The 18,435-nt window shown below is 47.7% G+C and overlaps 1 protein-coding gene across 2 annotated transcripts in view; it reads right to left on the bottom strand.

Moving 5' to 3' along the window:
* Window positions 1–18,435, bottom strand: part of DOP1B (DOP1 leucine zipper like protein B) — a 133,871-nt gene that overhangs the window by 92,920 nt on the left and 22,516 nt on the right. For both annotated transcript variants that reach the window (XM_047796175.1, XM_047796183.1), the window contains exon 3: window positions 246–427. In XM_047796175.1, coding sequence (XP_047652131.1) covers window positions 246–427 — 182 coding nt within the window. The remainder of the gene's footprint in view (window positions 1–245; window positions 428–18,435) is intronic.

Raw genomic sequence — 18,435 nt, 5'->3', positions numbered from 1 at the left:
CAGTCTCCGCAACATCAGCCCTGCTGTTAGCCCAGGGCAGGTGATGGGCAGTGTGGACACCACACTCTGATGGACAGAAAAGTCAGGAAGGGCACCCTCCAGAGCCTGGTTATCTCCTGGTGATGGCTTCACGGGGAACTCACACGACCTTGGTATTCTGCTTGTTCGTCATTTTCTTATCTTGTGAACTGAAACAGGGATCACCTGGGTAATAAAAAAAGTGACGCGGCGGGAAGCTCTCATACCTGTATAGGAACAAATCCTTGGCCAGCCATTTGGTCCCCACAATTTTAAAGATAATCTCATAGGTTTCTAGGGCTTTTAAGTGCACGCCACTGGGCAAAGCCGGATGCAGGCACTGAGCTAATCTCTTGCTGATAACGAGCCGTCTTGGCAACAAGGAATACCTCAGGTTACTCTGGAGAGCCTGGAAAACAAGAGGAGAAGCACATGAGGAAGAAGGTGGTGACAAGGACAGTGGAGGACACATCTTGCTGAGGCCAGGAAGACAGGCGTAGGACCCAGCGTGGCCATCAGGGATGGGATGGGACAGGACAGGAGGTTGAGAGGGCTGCACGGGAGGGCCCAGGTCGGGGGCCAGGGGACCCCCAGCAATGCTGGGGATGAAGTGGGCACCAGAGTCAAGGGCGAGGGAAACCCTGCGTCCCTTCAAAGGGACCCTGTCACCGTCAGGCCAACTTCTGATGAAACCACGCACGGGTGAGGGCCCGTCTGGGGACGCCTCTAGTCTGCACAGGAGGGTTCCCAGGAAGACCCTTGTTTGTGGGCCCTGGAAGCCCTGGATTTCCCTATCATTCTCCTGGCTGGGCTTCCCAGCAGGTGGCTCTGAGTAGGAGTGGCTCCCGCAGAGACTGGCGGGTGAGGGGCAGGGGGGACACGACACTTCTAAGCTGTGACTCCTGGCATCTTCACCAGTTGGTTCCACAGAAGAAAAACAGAACCCTGCTGGCCTGGAGTGACAGTCCTCCTGAGCTGGGCCTCCTCCAGCAGGGCACAGGCTTGGTCTGTGCCAGAGCACCCCTGGGCACTGCTGCATCCGAGAAACACGTGGGGCCATGGGCACAGCAAGGCTGTTCTTCACGGCTGGGTGGGGCTTCACGACTCCGTCTTACAATACAACGTGACTGTCATTACTGTAGAACTCTCCATACAGCTCACACAAATATTTACTGAAAGCCTACAGGGTAAAGTCCATTTTTTTTTTTTTTTTGTCTTTTTAGGGCCCCACCCATGGCATATGGAGGTTCCCAGGCTAGGGGTAAATGAGAGCTGCAGCTGCCAGCCTACACCACAGCCACAGCATCTCAGGATTCAAGTTGTGTCTGCGACTTACACCACAGCTCATGGCAACGCCAGATCCTTAACACACTGAGAGAGGCCGGGGATTGAAGCCGCATCCTCATGGCTACTAGTTGGGCTTGTAACCCACTGAGGCACAATGGGAAATGGGAACTCCAAGTCCACGCTTCTTAAAAAGCCAAAGGCGGAGTTCCCGTTGTGGCTCAGTGGTTAACGAATCCGACTAGGAACTATGAGGTTGCGGGTTCGAACCCTGGTCTTGCTCAGTGGGTTAAGGATCCAGTGTTGCCGTGAGCTGTCGTGTAGGTCGAAGACGCGGCTTGGACCCTGTGTTGCTGTGGCTCTGGTGTAGGCCAGTGACTGCAGCTCCGACTGGACCCCTAGGCTAGGAACCTCCATTTGCCACAGGTGCAGCGCTAAAAAGACAAAAGACAAAAAAACAAAACAAAACAAAACAAAAAACACGCCAAAGGCCTCCAGTGCGACTCCTGCCTGATTCGCCGGCTCCATCTCTCGATCCCTCTCTTCAAGGATTAGGATTATTTCAGTTTTGTTTTATATTTTATTTACTTATCATTAAAGTATAGTTGATTTGCCAGCTTCATCTCTTAATGCTTTAGCTACAAACTTTCTAACAGCACAGATCTACCTGGGGCTTCTGCCCGCTTGTCCTTCTGGTCTACTGTGCTGACTTTCCTCATGTGAGACTTAGCCTGGCACGTGGTTTGCGGTAGAATGGCTCCCCTGCTCCAGGCAGGTGCACACATATAGTTACTGCTCCATGGGGGTCCCTGTGCACGTGTCACCGACCCCTGCGCCGTGCTAATGAGAATCTGCTTCACGGCTGACCCAGGTGGTGTGAGCAACTTGGGGCTGGACCTATAGTCCTGTCTGCTGCCCTCAGCCCTCTGCACAGTGCCACCCACAAGGCCGGCATCCCACAAGAACATCAGAGGACCTGCTGGCCCCTGGACCACGTGGTCTTAGGGCCATGATGGCTTTTTTTCTATAAGCATGGAAAACAATCACTCCCCTCATCGCTGGCCTCTAAAACATACACTGAGGTTGTGCAGGTGATAACGGGGAAAAAAGGAAAGTAGTATTTTTCATTAAAAGCATGTAGTCTAATTGAACACTCAGTTCAACAAAACTACATCTTAGAAAACCCCAGCTATACTCAGAGGTCATCAAGAAATACCTTAAAACATTATTTATAAGAGTCTGATAGCTTAAAACAAAGGGAAAGGTAACAAAATAATTGTTTAATGCGCTTATGTAAAAAAAAAAAATTGAGAAGGTGACCAGAAACACATGCTGTAACAGTGGGTAAGAACTGAGGCGTCAAGGCAGAGAGGAAACGGCCATGGGAAAGCACAGGAAGTGCACTTTATTATGGGCATTTTCGAACATAGAGAAAAGCGGCTAAAACAGCAACGTGACGATTGCCCAGCTTCAACAAGTATTAGCTGGCCAGTCCTGGAGACCCAGCTTTCAGGAAACCATGTCTGTGACTCACCGGCTTATGGATAACGTGGTCAGGGGTTTTCCCCACGGTCCTGGAGGAGAACTAAACTCTGTCCTCGCCTGTTATTTTGTCCGGCAGAGCTCTTGCTTTCGAAGCCATGAACTCATTTTTGCTTACTGTGGTCTAAAGACTCTGGCTATTTTGGGGGGCAAAAGATGTGCTGTGGCTCCTAAGGTGGACATCGGGGGTTCCCTTGGGCTGTGTTGCAGCAAGATCCCAGTTCTCTGCCCTTTAGAACGTAGGCGTGGCAACATGACCTACTCTGGACAGAGAGAGGAGTGAAATGAATGTCCCTTCTGGCACAGGCTTTAGAGGCCAACTCGAAGCCCAATGGGTTTTCTCTCCTGGCCTCTAAGATGGTGAAGACCTCTCCACAAGTTGAAGCCCCTCCCAGCCTGGGTCTCTGAGAAATTACAGAGACCAGAAACCACCTGCTGACCCAGTGCGGCAGAACTCAATCATGCTATAAAAATCACCGAGCTTGGGGATTGTTTGTTACCATGGCGTAACCTTCCCTATCCTGCCTGATACACCCCTTCCCATGTAAATGAATTACAAGGAACCACGGCCATTCATTTCAAATGAACGAGGCTGATTGGTATTTCTTTCTCACTTAAATGTGTTACCCCCATTTAATTAGACAAAAGGAACATAACCAAGAATGGAGGCCATGGCCAGAGCACAGGATGGGCTGTTCACCATATGCTGCCCATGTTAATCCAGGCAGACACAGCGAGTCTGAGTCGGGGAAGCAATGCCTCTTGAGGGAGTAGACTAGAGATGAAGGAAGACGTCTGATTTGACAATGCAGTTAAAAACAAAGGATATGAGCAGATAGTACTTTAAAAAAATGAGACAATGCTCATCCTTCCTGATTTAAAAAATGCAAATTAAAACTACTATGACGTGCCATTCTTGGAGTTCCCTGGCGGCCTAGTGATGAAAGGATCTGATGTTGTCACTGCTGTGGTGTGGGTTTGATACCTGGCCAGAGAACTTCGGTAAGCTACGGGTGCAGCCAAAAGAAAAAAGGAAAAAAAAAAAAGGAAGAAATGCCATTCTTTTCACCTATCAGATTGGCAAGTTAGATCAAAGCACACAGGTTCAGGAGAGAAGAAATACCCAGAGATCACGAATTGGATTCATTAAATCTATAGTTCTATAGTCAGGATTTGGCCAGGTAGAATTTTCAAGCCTGCTTCTTGGAACGGCGATGATAGATTCCCCCTTGTGTCTTTTTTCAGCCACACCCACTGCATATAAAAGTTCCTGCGCCAGGGATCAAATACGAGCTGCAGCTGCGGTGACACTGGATCCTTAACCTGCTGCATCACAGGGGAAACAGTACAGCTCCACCCCCGGCCCGTATCACTTTCATCATGAATAAGGAGGCTAAAATTATGCCTGGGTCATCGTGATTTTGTTAACACACTTCAAACGGACCCCGGCACTAGATATGTGCTTCAAAACTGAGGCTAAATCAACAAAACTGAGGCTATTATAATGCCTGGTTTAAGTATGTGACTCTGTCCTGGAATTCCAGCTCCATCATCTGCTGTGTAAATTCCTTAACCTTCTGGGCTTTGATTTCACAGGGATAACAGTGCCTTACAATGTTGCAACATGCATCATACAAGACACCATGTGTAGGGAAATTAGCACAGTGCCTGCCACTGAGTAGGCAATCAACAAACATCTCTTACGGTAACAAGGTGAAAATTAAGCACCAGATTTAAAGATGGAAACAAAATGCATCGAATTTTAAAAGAATAGACTGAAACCCAATCATTAATAAATTATGTCCTTTGTGGTCCCAAAAGCAAACAAGGACTCTAATTAGATGTGTTAATAAGAAAGCTTGAGAACTGTATCGTATTAGACAAGAAAAATTCAGAGTTCCTGTTGTGACTCAGAGGGTTAAGGTCTGAGTCACAGACCTATGACTTATGTTGTTTCTATGAGGATGCAGGTTCCATCCCTGGCCTTGCTCAGTGGGTTAAGGATCTGGCATTGCCAAGAGTTGCAGTGTAGGTCACAGATGTGGCTCGGATCTGTGTCTGTGGTGTAGGCTGGCAGCTGCAGCTCTGATTCGACCCCTAGCCTGGGAACTTCCATATACCGCAGGTGCGGCCCTAAAAAAAAAAAAAAAAAAAATTCAAACTATTGTATATTTGGAGGTGAAATCAACTGTAGGCCCAACACAGTATGAGAGTTCCAAGAGACACTGAAGTCAAGGAGAAAATCTGCATTTAATAAGAAGTGGAATTGGAGAACCTGAAATTTCCTTTTAAGACAAAGGAAAAGGTAAACAGTCATTAATGTAAGATTAAGGGAAAAGAAAGTGTTCTTTCTTAAGGGATATTTAAAGAAAAAATTCTAAAGAAACATTATGCAAGTGTTAAGACTGGAGCTCGGAATTGCCAGGTGAAAATGTTTTCCAGGCAGCAGATTTGAAGAACTTTTGGAAACAAAGGATTCCCCTAGACTGACTGCCGCCTCCCCCAGTGTGACTAAATTTACACAGGAAACGGTGTGTGGATCCCATTCAAAGACACCCTCTACCTAAGCAGCATCTAAGTAGCTAAGACGCTGTAAGCAGCATCTCAAACTCCACTTTTGCGAGACCTGCTTTGTCTCACTGAGGACTAGAGCACAGCCACCAGGGGAACAGCTCCGCCTTTTCAGAGCAAACGTAAAAGAGAATGAAAGTTATCTAATGATCCATTCCCTGCTCTGACTGCTAAGAATTCCGAGCTCGTGTGGCTTTCTTCAGTCGGATGCCCTCGATTCAGAAGCTCCTCTACCTAGGCGCTGCCAATTCAAGCATCTGTAGGCGTGAGTGAGCAAAGTGCCCAGCCAACTTGGCCAGCTCACAGCAGGCTCCCAAAACCACTTCTCTGCAGGCAACTGGAGGGGTTCTGTTGCATCCTTGCCACGTGGTGGGGTTGAGCCTGATGGCCTGGGCTGCCCCCCGCTTTTGAAAAAGAACACCATCTCTTTAGAGAAGACCAGCGCTGGGAGGTTTGGAAACTGAGCGCTGTGCACTGCCGGTGGGGCTGTAGAATTATGCAGCCACCACCCTTCTCAGAATAGTAAACGTTTGATTTGTTCACCAAATTACCATTTGAATCCAGCAGTTCCACCTCCTGGGTATACACCTGAGAAAAACTGAAAGCAGGGACTCATATCTCCGCAGCCCTGTGAACTAAAAAATGCCACCTGCTGGGAGTTCCTGTGGTGGGTCAGCAGGCTATGAACCCGACTAGTACTGAAACCAGACATGGCCCTGTGGGGCCCCTGGGTACAAGAGCCTTTCTGTGTCCCCGATTTCTTCGTCTTAGGAAATGGGCCTCATCCAGCCTCCACGACCTTCCCTGAGTTCCTAGGGGCAGGATTGGATGGTTGCTGATCCAGGGAGGAATAGTCAAGCAACAATCGTACAGTCTTGAGGCTGGATCCTGGTTCCCTCTCCAGGGATACACATAATAATATAGGCATCTTACACACCTCAGAGAAAAGGTAGATTCCTTATGCTTCTTTCAGAAATGCATACTTCAAAACTGAGCAGCTTAGAGTCCTTCCTTGTCCTTCTCCCTGACTTAATTGCCCCCTAAGCACAATCACCCGTAAGCTAAAGATGAGGTGCCCTGAGCACAGCTGCCTGTGGGGTAAAGGTTATTAGTACATGAAGTTTTTCAGGAACTTTCCAAGTTTGTTCTAATCTCTGATCCATATGCCCTTTTTGCAAGTACTGTTATTCTCGGCAACAACCCAGAAGACCCCCTCGTGACCATACCAAGATCTCTGACTCCAGCTTTGATGACTAAGGGTCCCCCAAAGAAAGAAGAATGCATATTTGTCTCAATCCTGATTCCTATCTGAAAACCTGTTTTTCTCCGTTTTACTACAAAACTCCTCAAAATTCTTTCTAATGGGGGGCACAGTCTTCAAGGCATTAGCGACCTGCTATAACCTTCCTTTGCCTGGCAAAGCAATAAAGCTATTTTTCCTCCTTCACCCCAAACTCTTGTCTCTGTGTTTCAGTTCGGCACCGGCAGACAGAAGGCCGAATTCTGGCAACAGTACCCATGAGGATGAGGGTTCCATCCGTTGCTTCGCTCAGTGGGTTAAGGATCCAGGGTTGCCACATGTTTCAGCACAGGTTGCAGACGCAGCTCAGATCTGGTGTGGCTGCGGCGTAGGCCGGCAGCTCCGATTCAGCTCCTGGCCTGGGAACTTCCATATGCTGCAGATGTGGCCCCAAAAAGAAAAAAATAAAATAAATAAATTAAAAATGCCATCTGCCTTATCGGTAAACAGAAGGATGCTACAACCATCAAGCCATCGCATTACAGCCACCTTGATGGTGAGCCCTGAGGTGACTCAGGATGGAAACAGAATACCTGCCATCAAGTCATCTGATGGCAGGCCCCCTCCCCCATCCGCATGGTACACCCTGTGGAAACACAGGATACTGGCCCCAGAGAGCTGAGGTGCATATCAAAGGAATGACTTCCATGAGCCCAGACCTGGCATCTTTCCACACAGAGAAGAGATAAATTTATTAGCTTGACATGTCTGGTTTTCTTTGATTAACAGTAACTTTTTGTTGTTCTGACTACCTGGTCTTTTGTTGCAAAAACTTGTATATATCCTGGCTCCCCCTTTGCCCTTCAGAACAGTTTCTCAGCATTATCTGAGATGTCATGTCTGGGCTGGAAGTGCTCAGAATGTCTGCCAAATAAACCTAACTCTCAACGTGTAGAATGTGCATTTTTTTTTTTCAGTCAACACTCATGTTCATTGAAGCATTATTCATAATAGCCAAAAGGTGGAAACCACCCAAGTGCCCAACAATGGATAAATGGGTAAACAAAATTAGCTCTATACATACAATGGAATAGTATTCAGGCTTTAAAAAGGAAGGAAATTCTGACACCTGCTACAACGTAGATAAACCTTGAAGGCACGGAGCTAAGTGAAATAAGCCGGACACAAAAAGACAGATTTTGTATGATTCTACTTATGTGAGGTTCCTCGAGTAGTCAAGTTCACAGAGACAAGGAGTAGAATGGTGGTGACCAGGGGCTGCGGAGAGGGGGTTGGGGAGTGCTCGAGTAAAAGCTATGGAGCTTCCGGCTTGGGAAGGGGCAAAAGTCCTGCAGACGGATGGTAGTGGTGGTTGCATGGCAATGAAACACACTGAATGCCACAGAACTGTACCCTCAAAAATAGTTAAAATGGAGTTCCATCTGTGGTGCAGTGGAAACGAATCCAACCAGTAACCATGAGGTTGTAAGCTTGATCCCTGGCCTCCCTCAGTGGGTGAAGGATCCAGCGTTGCCATGAGCTGTGGTGTAGGCCAGCAGCCGTAGCTCTGATTCGACCCCTAGCTGCGAACCTCTGTATGCTGCGAGTATGGCCCTAAAAGGCAAAATAAAAAAATAAGAAAAAAAATTATTAAAATGGTAAAGTTTACACTGTGTATATTTAATCACTAACAGAAAGAAGAAAGAAATTGGAGTTCCCGTCGTGGCTCAGTGGTTAACGAATCCAACTAGGAACCATGAGGTTTCGGGTTCAATCCCTGGCCTTGCTCAGTGGATTAAGGATCCGGCATTGCCGTGAGTTGTGCTCGGATCCCGCGTTGTTGTGGCTCTGGTGTAGGCGGGTGGCTACAGCTCCAATCAGACCCCTAGCCTGGAAACCTCCATATGCCATGGGAGTGGCCCAAGAAACGGCAAAAAAAAAAAAAAAAAAAAAAAAGAAGAAAGAAAGAAAGAAACACTGAAACACTGTGTTTCACCCAACTGCTGTTGCTGGCTGAGTTGCAAGGACTATGAACTCCCTCTCTCTTTTTTTTTTTTTAATCTTTTTTGGGACCACACCCACGGCATGTGGAACTTCCAGGCTAGGGTCGAATGAGAGCTATAGCAGCTGGCTTACACCAGTCACAGCAATGTGGGATCCGAGCCACATCTGCAACATGTACCACAGCTCATGGCAACACCAGATCCATAACCCCCGGAGCGAGGCCATGGATTGAATCCGTGTCCTCATGGATCCTAGTTGGGTTTGTTACGGCTGAGCCACACTGGGAACTCTGGGACCATGAACTCCTGAGTGACGTCTGCACTTGGACCACGTGAAAACTCTTTCCCGACCGGAGAACAAAGGGACTTCTTTTAACAAAGCCTGAAAGGACCGAGGCACTGTCCAGCCTCTCCCGAGTGTGAGTTTTTAACCCTTAACCAGCAAAACAGCCCCCTTTTGAACTGAGTCCCACCCCTGAGGGCTTCAAAACGCCTCTTCATATCTGTCCCAGCTGCACAAGATTCGCCAAGGCTGGACCCTGGCTCAGGTCAGGGAGGGCCCACACTCACGCTACCTTCCCCCCTCCAGCCTCCATCTGGGCATTTTGCTTTGGCAAGACCCTCCTCCAGCGAGAAAGGCTCAGGGACTCTTTCCGGGGAAGTTTTGTTTGCATTGTGTATTTCAGGAAAGCGGAAACCCAAACTCACTGGCCAGGAAGCTTAATATAATGTAATAATATACTATTAAATACTGAATAAAAATGATGTCTACTACAATAGAGAGGCATGTTCTACAACTGTAAAATAATCTCAGGGAAACAGATGAACTGGGAAGGGAAAAAACGGCCACGGCTTTCAAAATCACTTTTTAACGTGCTAACCAGAAAGGAAAAATATAATTAGACAGGAAATGAAACTTCCTTATTTATTTCACCCAGGCACTCTACTATTTTCAAAATATTCCTTGGGCTCTATTTCAGATATAATTACAGTATTTTTAACCTCACTGTATTCATAGGCTCCGCTGACCCTAGAATAAAATAATAAAATACACAAAGTATAAGTTTGAAAGAAAAGGTTTGAGCCACGTCTGAGCTCCGTCAAGACCAGGAAGTATCTACCTTGCCCCACCCAAGGCAATGTCTATGCTTCACTATGATTTATTCTGATGGGACAGGGTCTGATATTCTCTAGGACTCTCAGAGTGGTTTAGAACGGTTTTGTGTAAGAAACATGGTTAAAAATTCTAAAAGGGGGAGTTCCCATTGTGGATCAGCAGTAACAAACCCGACTGGTATCCATGAGGTTGAGGGTTTGATCCCTGGCCTCGCTCAGTGGGTTAAAGGATCTGGTGTGGCTGTGGCAGATGTGGTGAGGGTCGCAGATGAAGCTCCGATTTGACCCCTAGCTTGGGAACTCTCATATGCCACAGGTGTGGCCCCAAAAAGCAAAAGAAAAAAAATTCCAAAAGGGTGGGCCCTGGGACTCGGAAAATAACTTAATACATTTAAAAATAGTTAAGATGATAACATTTTATGTTACACGTATTTTATCACAAGTAAAAAAAAAAAAAGTTAGGATAATTTAACAATACAGGTGGGAGGAAGAATTAAAGTATAACTTAAAATGTTCTAGCCTGTAAAATAAAATTTTAAATGTTTCCCAGAAGAGCGAGCCCAGACCTGCCCCCTTGCAGGGACAGCACTGACCTCGGAAGGCCATTTGCTCGTCTATAAAGGCAGGTAAGGAAGCCAGTTTAAAAACAGGGCTCTCATCAAGCAAATGGTAAAGTGCTGGCGTGTTCTCCTTCTGGAAGTTGGTCATCTTTATAAGGATGTTTGTTTCGTGCCACAAAAATGAAGCTGTGTGGTAGGACAGGCCAGGTGGCACAAGCTTGAACACTCATGAAACACTTGCCAGGGGACAGCAACAGTGCCCTTCAGACAGAATAAAAGCAGAACAGACACTGAGTAATAACGAGCTGGCCAGGACTTCCCTTATGAAAGTAGGCCAGGCCGGAGCATGTCAGGCCTTCCTGAAATGGCAGTGCCCTGGCCACTATGCCAGCTTGTGGGGGTGGGGGGAGAGCGAGAGACAGGTGGGACATCAGGCACATCATCAAGCCTCCCCCCCCCCCCCCCCCGCCACTGAGAGCCACTGCAGGGGGCTGGGATCCCAGGTAGCCAGTGAGGTGAGGTCAGCTGGCATTTAACTCGGGGAGTGACACCAGAAACAGTCCTTTGTAAAGGAAGAGCTTCCTCTTCAAAAGGGTCACCGACTGAAGCATCACTGTATTGCTCTCTGCTGGACGCTTACGGCAAACTGCAGAGCCGGGCACCCAATCAGTAACTCACAACACAGTTAATGCAGCCACATCCCACGTCCCATGTCCTGGCCTGCAATAAAGCTGCCAGCAGGGCACAGAGTCCTGGTTAACTCAACCTCCCACATTAGTCAGAGAGACTATTAGAACACATTTTGTTTTAACAATTTACTATTATTATTATTATTTTGCTTTTTAGGGCCACGCCTTCAGCATATGGAGGTTCCCAGGCTAGGGGTCAAATTGGAGCTGTGGCCACGGGCCTACACCACAGCCACAACAATGCCAGATCTGAGCTGCTGCTGTGACCTACACCACAGCTCACAGCAACACCAGATCCTTAACCCACTGAGTGAGGCCAGGGATCGAACCCGTGTCCTCATGGTTACTAGATGGGTTCGTTACTGCTGAGCCAGAATGGGAACTCCTAAAAATTTCTTAAAATTATTTTATCTTTTAAGAATTTCTTTAAATTAATTTTGTCTTTTGCATCAGCTTTACCTTATAGTTGGAGCTAAGAGTAACTTGACTTTCTGAGCAGATGCCACGCTGTTTGCATAAGAGGACGATTAAAGGCGCAGCGTCTCCCAGCCTGAAGACCTTATAAAACCCCCAGGCCAGGCGTTGGTGGGGCACAGGGTGGCACTAACTAACCATCTGTGGGAAGAAACACCCTGCTGGAGCCGTGGGCCTGGACCTCCAGCTTGGCAGCTTCAGAATCTCACTTTATCAGTCGATCTGGAAGGTGGCTGTGCCGAGGAGGGAATGCTTTGCTAGTCTGACTCGAGAGAGAGATCAGAAAGACAAGGGCGGCAGCAACACCAGGATGAGCAGCACGGGCGCCCCGCCCCCCGCCCCAGGTCTGAGTCGCGCTCTGCTCTGCCCCCCGCCCGCCCGCCAGCCAGCCAGCCAGCCAGCCACAAGTGCACTGATACTCTTGTCTTTTCTCAAAGAAAACGCACCGTCACCTCCTCACAGGCTGGTCTTGCCGGTCGGACTTCAAAGGGAGCTGAAGCATCCGGGGTATTCACGGCACCTCCGCTCCCAGGGCACAGGATCACCGGGGAGTCACGGACGCACATATGCATGCACACAGGCACACGCGCACACACAGACACACACACACACGAACATGGAACACGGCACCAGGGCCATTCCAGTCTCCTGGTTAACATGACTCTGGAGTCTAACATTAGGTCAGAAAACAACTTCTTAGAACATGACAACAGACCTCTCAGAAGGCAGGCTACAATACACAGGCTCAATTGTTGCTCTTTACTGTAGGCTTCGGAATTTATTACACTTAGATTGTTCGGGTTTGGGTTTTTTTTTTAATTTTTGTTTTAAGTTTTATTGAAGTATAGTGAATTTCCAAGGCTCTGATAATCTCTGCTATACAACAAAGTGACCCAGTCATCCATATATACGCATCCATTCTCTCAGATTCTTTTCCCACATAGATGATCAGAGAACACTGGGTAGAGTTCTCTGTGCCATACAGCAAGTTCGCGTTGGCCAATCATTCTGGTATACCTCAGTGTGCATGCGCCAAATGCCAATCCCAAACCCCCAGCCCATCCCTCCCACTCCCCGACCTGTCCCTTTTGGTAACCGTAAGTTTTTCTAAGAATGCCATCTGCAGCAACATGGATAGACCTGGAAACTATACTAAGTGAAGTTAGACAGTGGAAGACAAACACATGTGGAATAAAAAAAAAAAGGATACAAATGAACTTATTTGCAGAAAAGAAAGACTTAGACTGAAAAACTGAATGTATTACATCTAGATTGTAAAAGCCCCTCACGCTCACCACTCCCTCCTTTCCCTGCCTCCCCACGTAGAAACTTCAGGGGCTACCGTGATGCTTCCCAGTCTCCAGACGTTATTCTTTGCTGACTTCGGTGTCCATCCCGGCAGCCTTTCCTGTCCATGCCCTCCCCCCACCCCACGGGCTTCGTGCAGCTCTGGCTGGGCTCAAACACTGTCAGTGGAACTGGGGAGCCTTGATTCAGCCTGAGCTTCATTTATAGTGTCTTCATTAGTAAAAGGAATCAAATGGCTCTGACCTTGGAGGATTCTAGGTTTGAAAAATAATGGGTAGGAAGCATGCAATGGGGGCTCACTACAGGGCTCACTCTATCGGGGGGGACCAGTGATGGAAAATGGTGGGGGGGGGTCAAGGCACCGGAATTCTACGGTAAACCACATGAAGGGAAAAGGAACACATGGGGCAAACACACCCTGCAGAACAGTCTAAACCCTGAAACACACCTGATGCAGAGAAAACTGAAATCATTAAGGATTTATGTAACCACAATCTATACAGTAGAGACAATAATAAAAGAAAGCATTCCATTCAGATCCTAGATGATGAAATGTCTCGAAATATGCTATTCTTCTGCTTGTTAAACTTATTTTAATCCACATACAGATGACATATTTAACAAACCAAAGGCCTAACAACCGGAGTTCCCGCTGTGGCTCAATGGGATCAGCGGCATCTCTGCAGCACCAGGATGATGGCTCCATTTCCGGCCCGGAATAGTGGGTTAAAGGATCTGGCATTGCTGCAACAGGGGGCTTGCATCTGATCCCTGGCCTGTATGCAGCGATGTGGAAAGAAAAAAAAAAAAAAAGCCTAATAACCGACTTGTTAAAGGACCCAGAAGAGAAGAACATCTTGGGGACAGAGTCTCATTACAAATTCCAAACAGACTTCAGTCCCCCAAGTTTTACTGGCAGAACTCAATATTCTTCAAAATTCACACCCAGCAGAACAGAGCTGGCATGCTCAAATGAGACAAAATGTGGGGACTCAAAGTCCCATCCGTTGTCCCCCTACTCACACCCCCCACCCCCGGCCAGGGTGGAAGGGCTTCAGAAGGGCTGCACAGATGTGCAGAGCCTGGATGCGTCCTCCAGTGCTTGGGCTCTGCCAGCCTCTTGCGCACCAGAAGCACCAGGAGCATATGTCCTGCACATGCGGCACCAGGGAAGGTAATTCTCTCAAATGAGGCACCGCCTGTCCCACTGGATTGGAACCCCTCCCGAGGCTCTTCTCCGCTGTCCTTCCCTCTGCCTCCCTGTCCTTGAAGGAAGCTTTTCTCTACACAGAAGCAGTAACAGTGGAAGAAGCTAACAATGCGCCCAGCATAGGTCACCGAGGCATGAGAGCCCGGCTCATTCCTCCAGATGGACTTAGGCCCAAGGCTGACTCTCCTCTGCAAACCCAGCAGCCATAAAACTGCCCAGGGCACTCAGAACCCAGAGGCAGAACGTGTGGCTGGCATAAAGCAGGTGCCAGAAGAACACGATCTTCTAAGATACCCAAGAAGGTTCCGAACTTAGGATGAGACCTGCGCAGATGGGGAGACAGGAAATCCTTGGCAGTTACTCCATAAAAGCCTGACTCCAGCCAGAGGCACACGAATGCCCACAGAGAGCGCACAGCTCCGCACAGGACACTGCGTCTTTTAAGGAACACGCACATACTTCTACTGTCAAAAAACAAGTATGCCAGCATCAGCCCGTGGAGGAAACGGGCTCCCATGGGTTAAGGATGGTCCGGTCCAAGGTTGCAGATCAGTAAGAGCATTTTTGGATATAAAGAATAGGATATCCGGAGTTCCCATCGTGGCTCAGCAGCATCCACGAGGATGCAGGTTGAATCCCTGGCCTTGCTCAGTGGGTTAAGGATCCGGTGTTGCCGTGAGCTGTGGTCTAGGTCGCAGACGTGGCTTGGATCCCACGTGGCTGTGGCTGTGGCTGTGGTGTAGGCCAGCAGCTACAGTTCTGATCTAACCCCTAGCCTGGGAACCTCCATATGCCACGGGTGGGGCCCTTAAAAAAAAAAAGACATAAAAAAGAGAACAGGATATCTGACTACTAAATAAGCCTCATTGAAGACACATCACCTCGCAACCAAACCTAGAGCAATGGTTCTCAAACTGGGGCAATTTTTCCTTCAAGGAGCATTTGGCCACGTCTGGAGACACTTCTGACTGTTACAATGGGAGGGTGTGTGTGTGTGTGTGTGCCACTGGCGTCTGGTGGACAGAGACCAGGATGCTGACCAACAACCCTACAACGCACAGGACAGCACCCCTGCCCCATCACAGAAGGTCAACAGTGCTGAGGCCCAGAAACCCTGGTCTAGAGGAGCCTGGTCTGTGTCTGGTTAGTGCAGGGGCTCAATGACATCCTAAAAGGACTCATGCTTATGTGCGCCCAATGGTGAGTTGACTCATCTTCAGCCTTTTCCTGTTTTAACCTCCTGCTACACACCAGGCAGTAAATTCTCACATGACTATAGAGAGGAGCCAAAAAAAAAGGTTGTTCCTTTCTTGTCTCTCTATATTACAGGAAATCCTTTCCAGAAGTCGGCCGGCCATATGTCATGGTTGGAGAAGGTCGTGTGCCCAGGTCTAAATTAATCCCTGCCAAGGAAAATAGAGTAACTAAGACTTTTTTTTCTTTGCATTTTAGGGCTGCACCTGTGGCATGTGGAAGATCTCAGGCTAGGGGTCTAATTGGAGCTACAGCTGCCAGCCTACACCACAGCATCTTGGGATCTGAGCTGCATCTGAGACCTGCACCAAAGCTCACGGCAACACCAGATCCCTGACCTACTGAGCGAGGCCAGGGATCGAACCTGCATCCTCGTGGATACTGGTTGGGTTTGTTTCTGCTGCACCACAATGGGAACTCCTAAAATAACTAGGATTAAGTCCTCCCACAACAGCAAGTACTGCTGGGCTGGAAGATGGGGGCCACCATGCTGCATGGCATCGCCATCTGGACACACAGGAAGAGGGTGAGTGGCTGGGCCACCAGCATATCTGCCCCAAGCTGAGACGTGGTGAGCCTGACCATGAACCCAGATGCTCTGCTCCCCAGCTCGGCGTTCCTTCCTTCATCCCACGGCATCTGAATGAGCATACCTTCCAACGTACAACTTCCAAGGCATCTCTCAGGCATTAGGAGAATCTGGGTTAAGCAGAATAATCACCAAAAATCCAGGAGTAAAATGTAAGGCAGAACTGTGTTGCTTGGGGAAAAAAGTGCTTCACACTTTACAAACTGCTCGGGTAATGAAATGACATACATTTCTCACCGTATAAAGGTAAGACGTTACTAAGGTTAGTAAATAAGGTACAAATTGATCCTTGAAGAGACAAGCCAGATGATGGACCTGCAGGGCTGAGATAATGCTGCAACACTAGGGAAACTCCCATGAAGATTAGTGCACGCCAGGTAGGGCAGGGCTGGGACCGCACACCTGAATCCAGTTCCCTTCTGTGGTAAGGGTTATGGCTGAGTCAGGGCTGCTGGGCTAGCCGGCATTTTTCTCCCTTGAAGATACGAGTGGAAGTAAGATGTATCATTAAGATCTAAGTATGCCCTTTCATGCCCTTCCCCCTTCCTGAGGGACAAATGGCAGTAAATAGAGCAACCCTGGAAGCCACGTGTTAAAGAAGGCAGAGTGCTTGGCTTGAATCTCTGGAATGACCACAGGGAAGGGAGTTGCCCAATCTGGATCACGGTGCTAAAGGGATACTTGAATGAGAAACTTCACTCTTAAGTTGGCACTGAATTTTTGGACTTGTTACAGCAGCTAACACTACTGTGACTAATACACAGATAGTATCATCATGATTTAACCTTTTTGGAGAAAATGCTAGCAAAACATTAACAAAAACCACAAAGAGTACTGGTTGATGATATGTACACCTGCCTTCCTGAAGAATTCAAAACAAGAGGCTGAAAAAACTTAGAAATAAATTCATTAATATGGCCAGTTTTCAAATTTTTTTTTTTTTGGTCTTTTTAGGGCTGCACCAGTGGCATATGGAGGTTCCCAGGCTAAGGGTCAAATCAGAGTTGTAGTCACTGGCCTACACCACAGCCAGAGCAACTCTGGATCCGAGCCACATCTGTGACCTACGCCACAGGTTACAGCAATGCTGGATGTTTAACCCACTGGGCGAGGCCAAGGATTAAACTTATGTCCTCATGGATACGAGTGAGATTCGCTTCCACTGAGCCATGACAGGAACTCCCAGTTTTCAAATTCTTGATAGTTTCCTACATGACAACAAGTAGTTAAAACATAAAGTGGAAAATAATCCCATTGATAATAGCAAAAATACTTGCATAAAATGTCTAATATATTTAAGACACACAGGACTTATGTGAGAACAATTCAATACTTAGGGACCTAATGAATGTCTTTTTCTTTTCTTTTTTTCCCCCCGCATCTACAGAACATGGACATTCCCAGGCTAGGGATTGAATCTGAGCCACAGATTCAACCTAGGCTGTAGCTACCTCAATGACAGATCCTTTCACCCACTGCACTGGGCCAAGGATTGAACCCACGCCTCTGCAGCAACCCAAGCTGCTGCAGTCAGATTCTTAACCCACTGCACTACAGTGGGAACTCCTGAATGCTTTTTAATAGATCTAGAGATCATGACAGTTCCAAGTGGGAGGGGGAAGGTCCAACTGTGTGAAGATGTCACTACTCCCCAAAATATTCAGTTATTTGTCACCCAACACCAACCAACTCCTGTAAGATTTTTTTTTTTTTTTTTGGCTGCATTCACGGCCTACAAAATCTCCCAGGCCAGGGATCGAACTCATGCCACAGCAGTAACCAGACCCACAGCAGGGACAACACTGGATCCTTAACCTGCTGAGCCACCAGGGGACTCCCCCATAAGATGTTTTTTAAAACTCTGCAAATGGTTCTGAAGTTCATCTGGAAGAAAACCACGCTGGAACAGGAGAAAAATTCTGGAACAGAAGAGTGGGCAGGGTGGGTGCAGAATGTGGTCCTGCCAGATAAAGACAGAAAGCACAGCAGCTGAAAGGCGTGGCTCCAGAACCAAAGCGCAGGTGAGTGGAATTAGATGCAGTCCACAGAGATGCAGGAGTCCAAAGGTTTAACGATACGTTCACTGACACAGCAACTCCACCACTGGCTACATACCTTACAAAAATAGCCATGGGCAGAGAGAGGTCCATTAGATCCTCCTGTGGAATTGTGAAAAACTGGAAGTAAAATAGTCCGGCAATAGAGGGCTTCTAGGTCTTGTCCACTCCTGCACAGCTCCCCACCCCCTTCCTCTCTCTCTCTCTCTCTCACACAACAGCTATCCATGAACTGTTCAACCTTCTTTTGCCCCCTTATTTTATTAAAAGCATCTTTCATGTTGGTACTTACCAGTCCACTGCAGGTGGATGCTGCCTGTGTCATCATGTCTTATCCTGCTGCCACACCCCTACTGGAGTGGTCATTTCCAATTTTTCTATCACATACAACGAAACAGTGTAGGCTCTTAGAGTTCTCTTTTGAGTTGAACTTCTATAGGACTAAAGCAAATTTAAACTGATGATGTCCTAACTCTCTGATCATTAGTCATTTGGGAAATGCAAAAGCCACAGGGAGATA

The sequence above is a fragment of the Phacochoerus africanus genome, chromosome 1 (genome assembly GCF_016906955.1).
Source record: "Phacochoerus africanus isolate WHEZ1 chromosome 1, ROS_Pafr_v1, whole genome shotgun sequence".
In the NCBI taxonomy this organism is placed as follows: Eukaryota; Metazoa; Chordata; class Mammalia; order Artiodactyla; family Suidae; genus Phacochoerus; species Phacochoerus africanus.
Note: the sequence above shows the minus strand (reverse complement) of the source record. Positions and strands in the feature narration are given on the sequence as shown.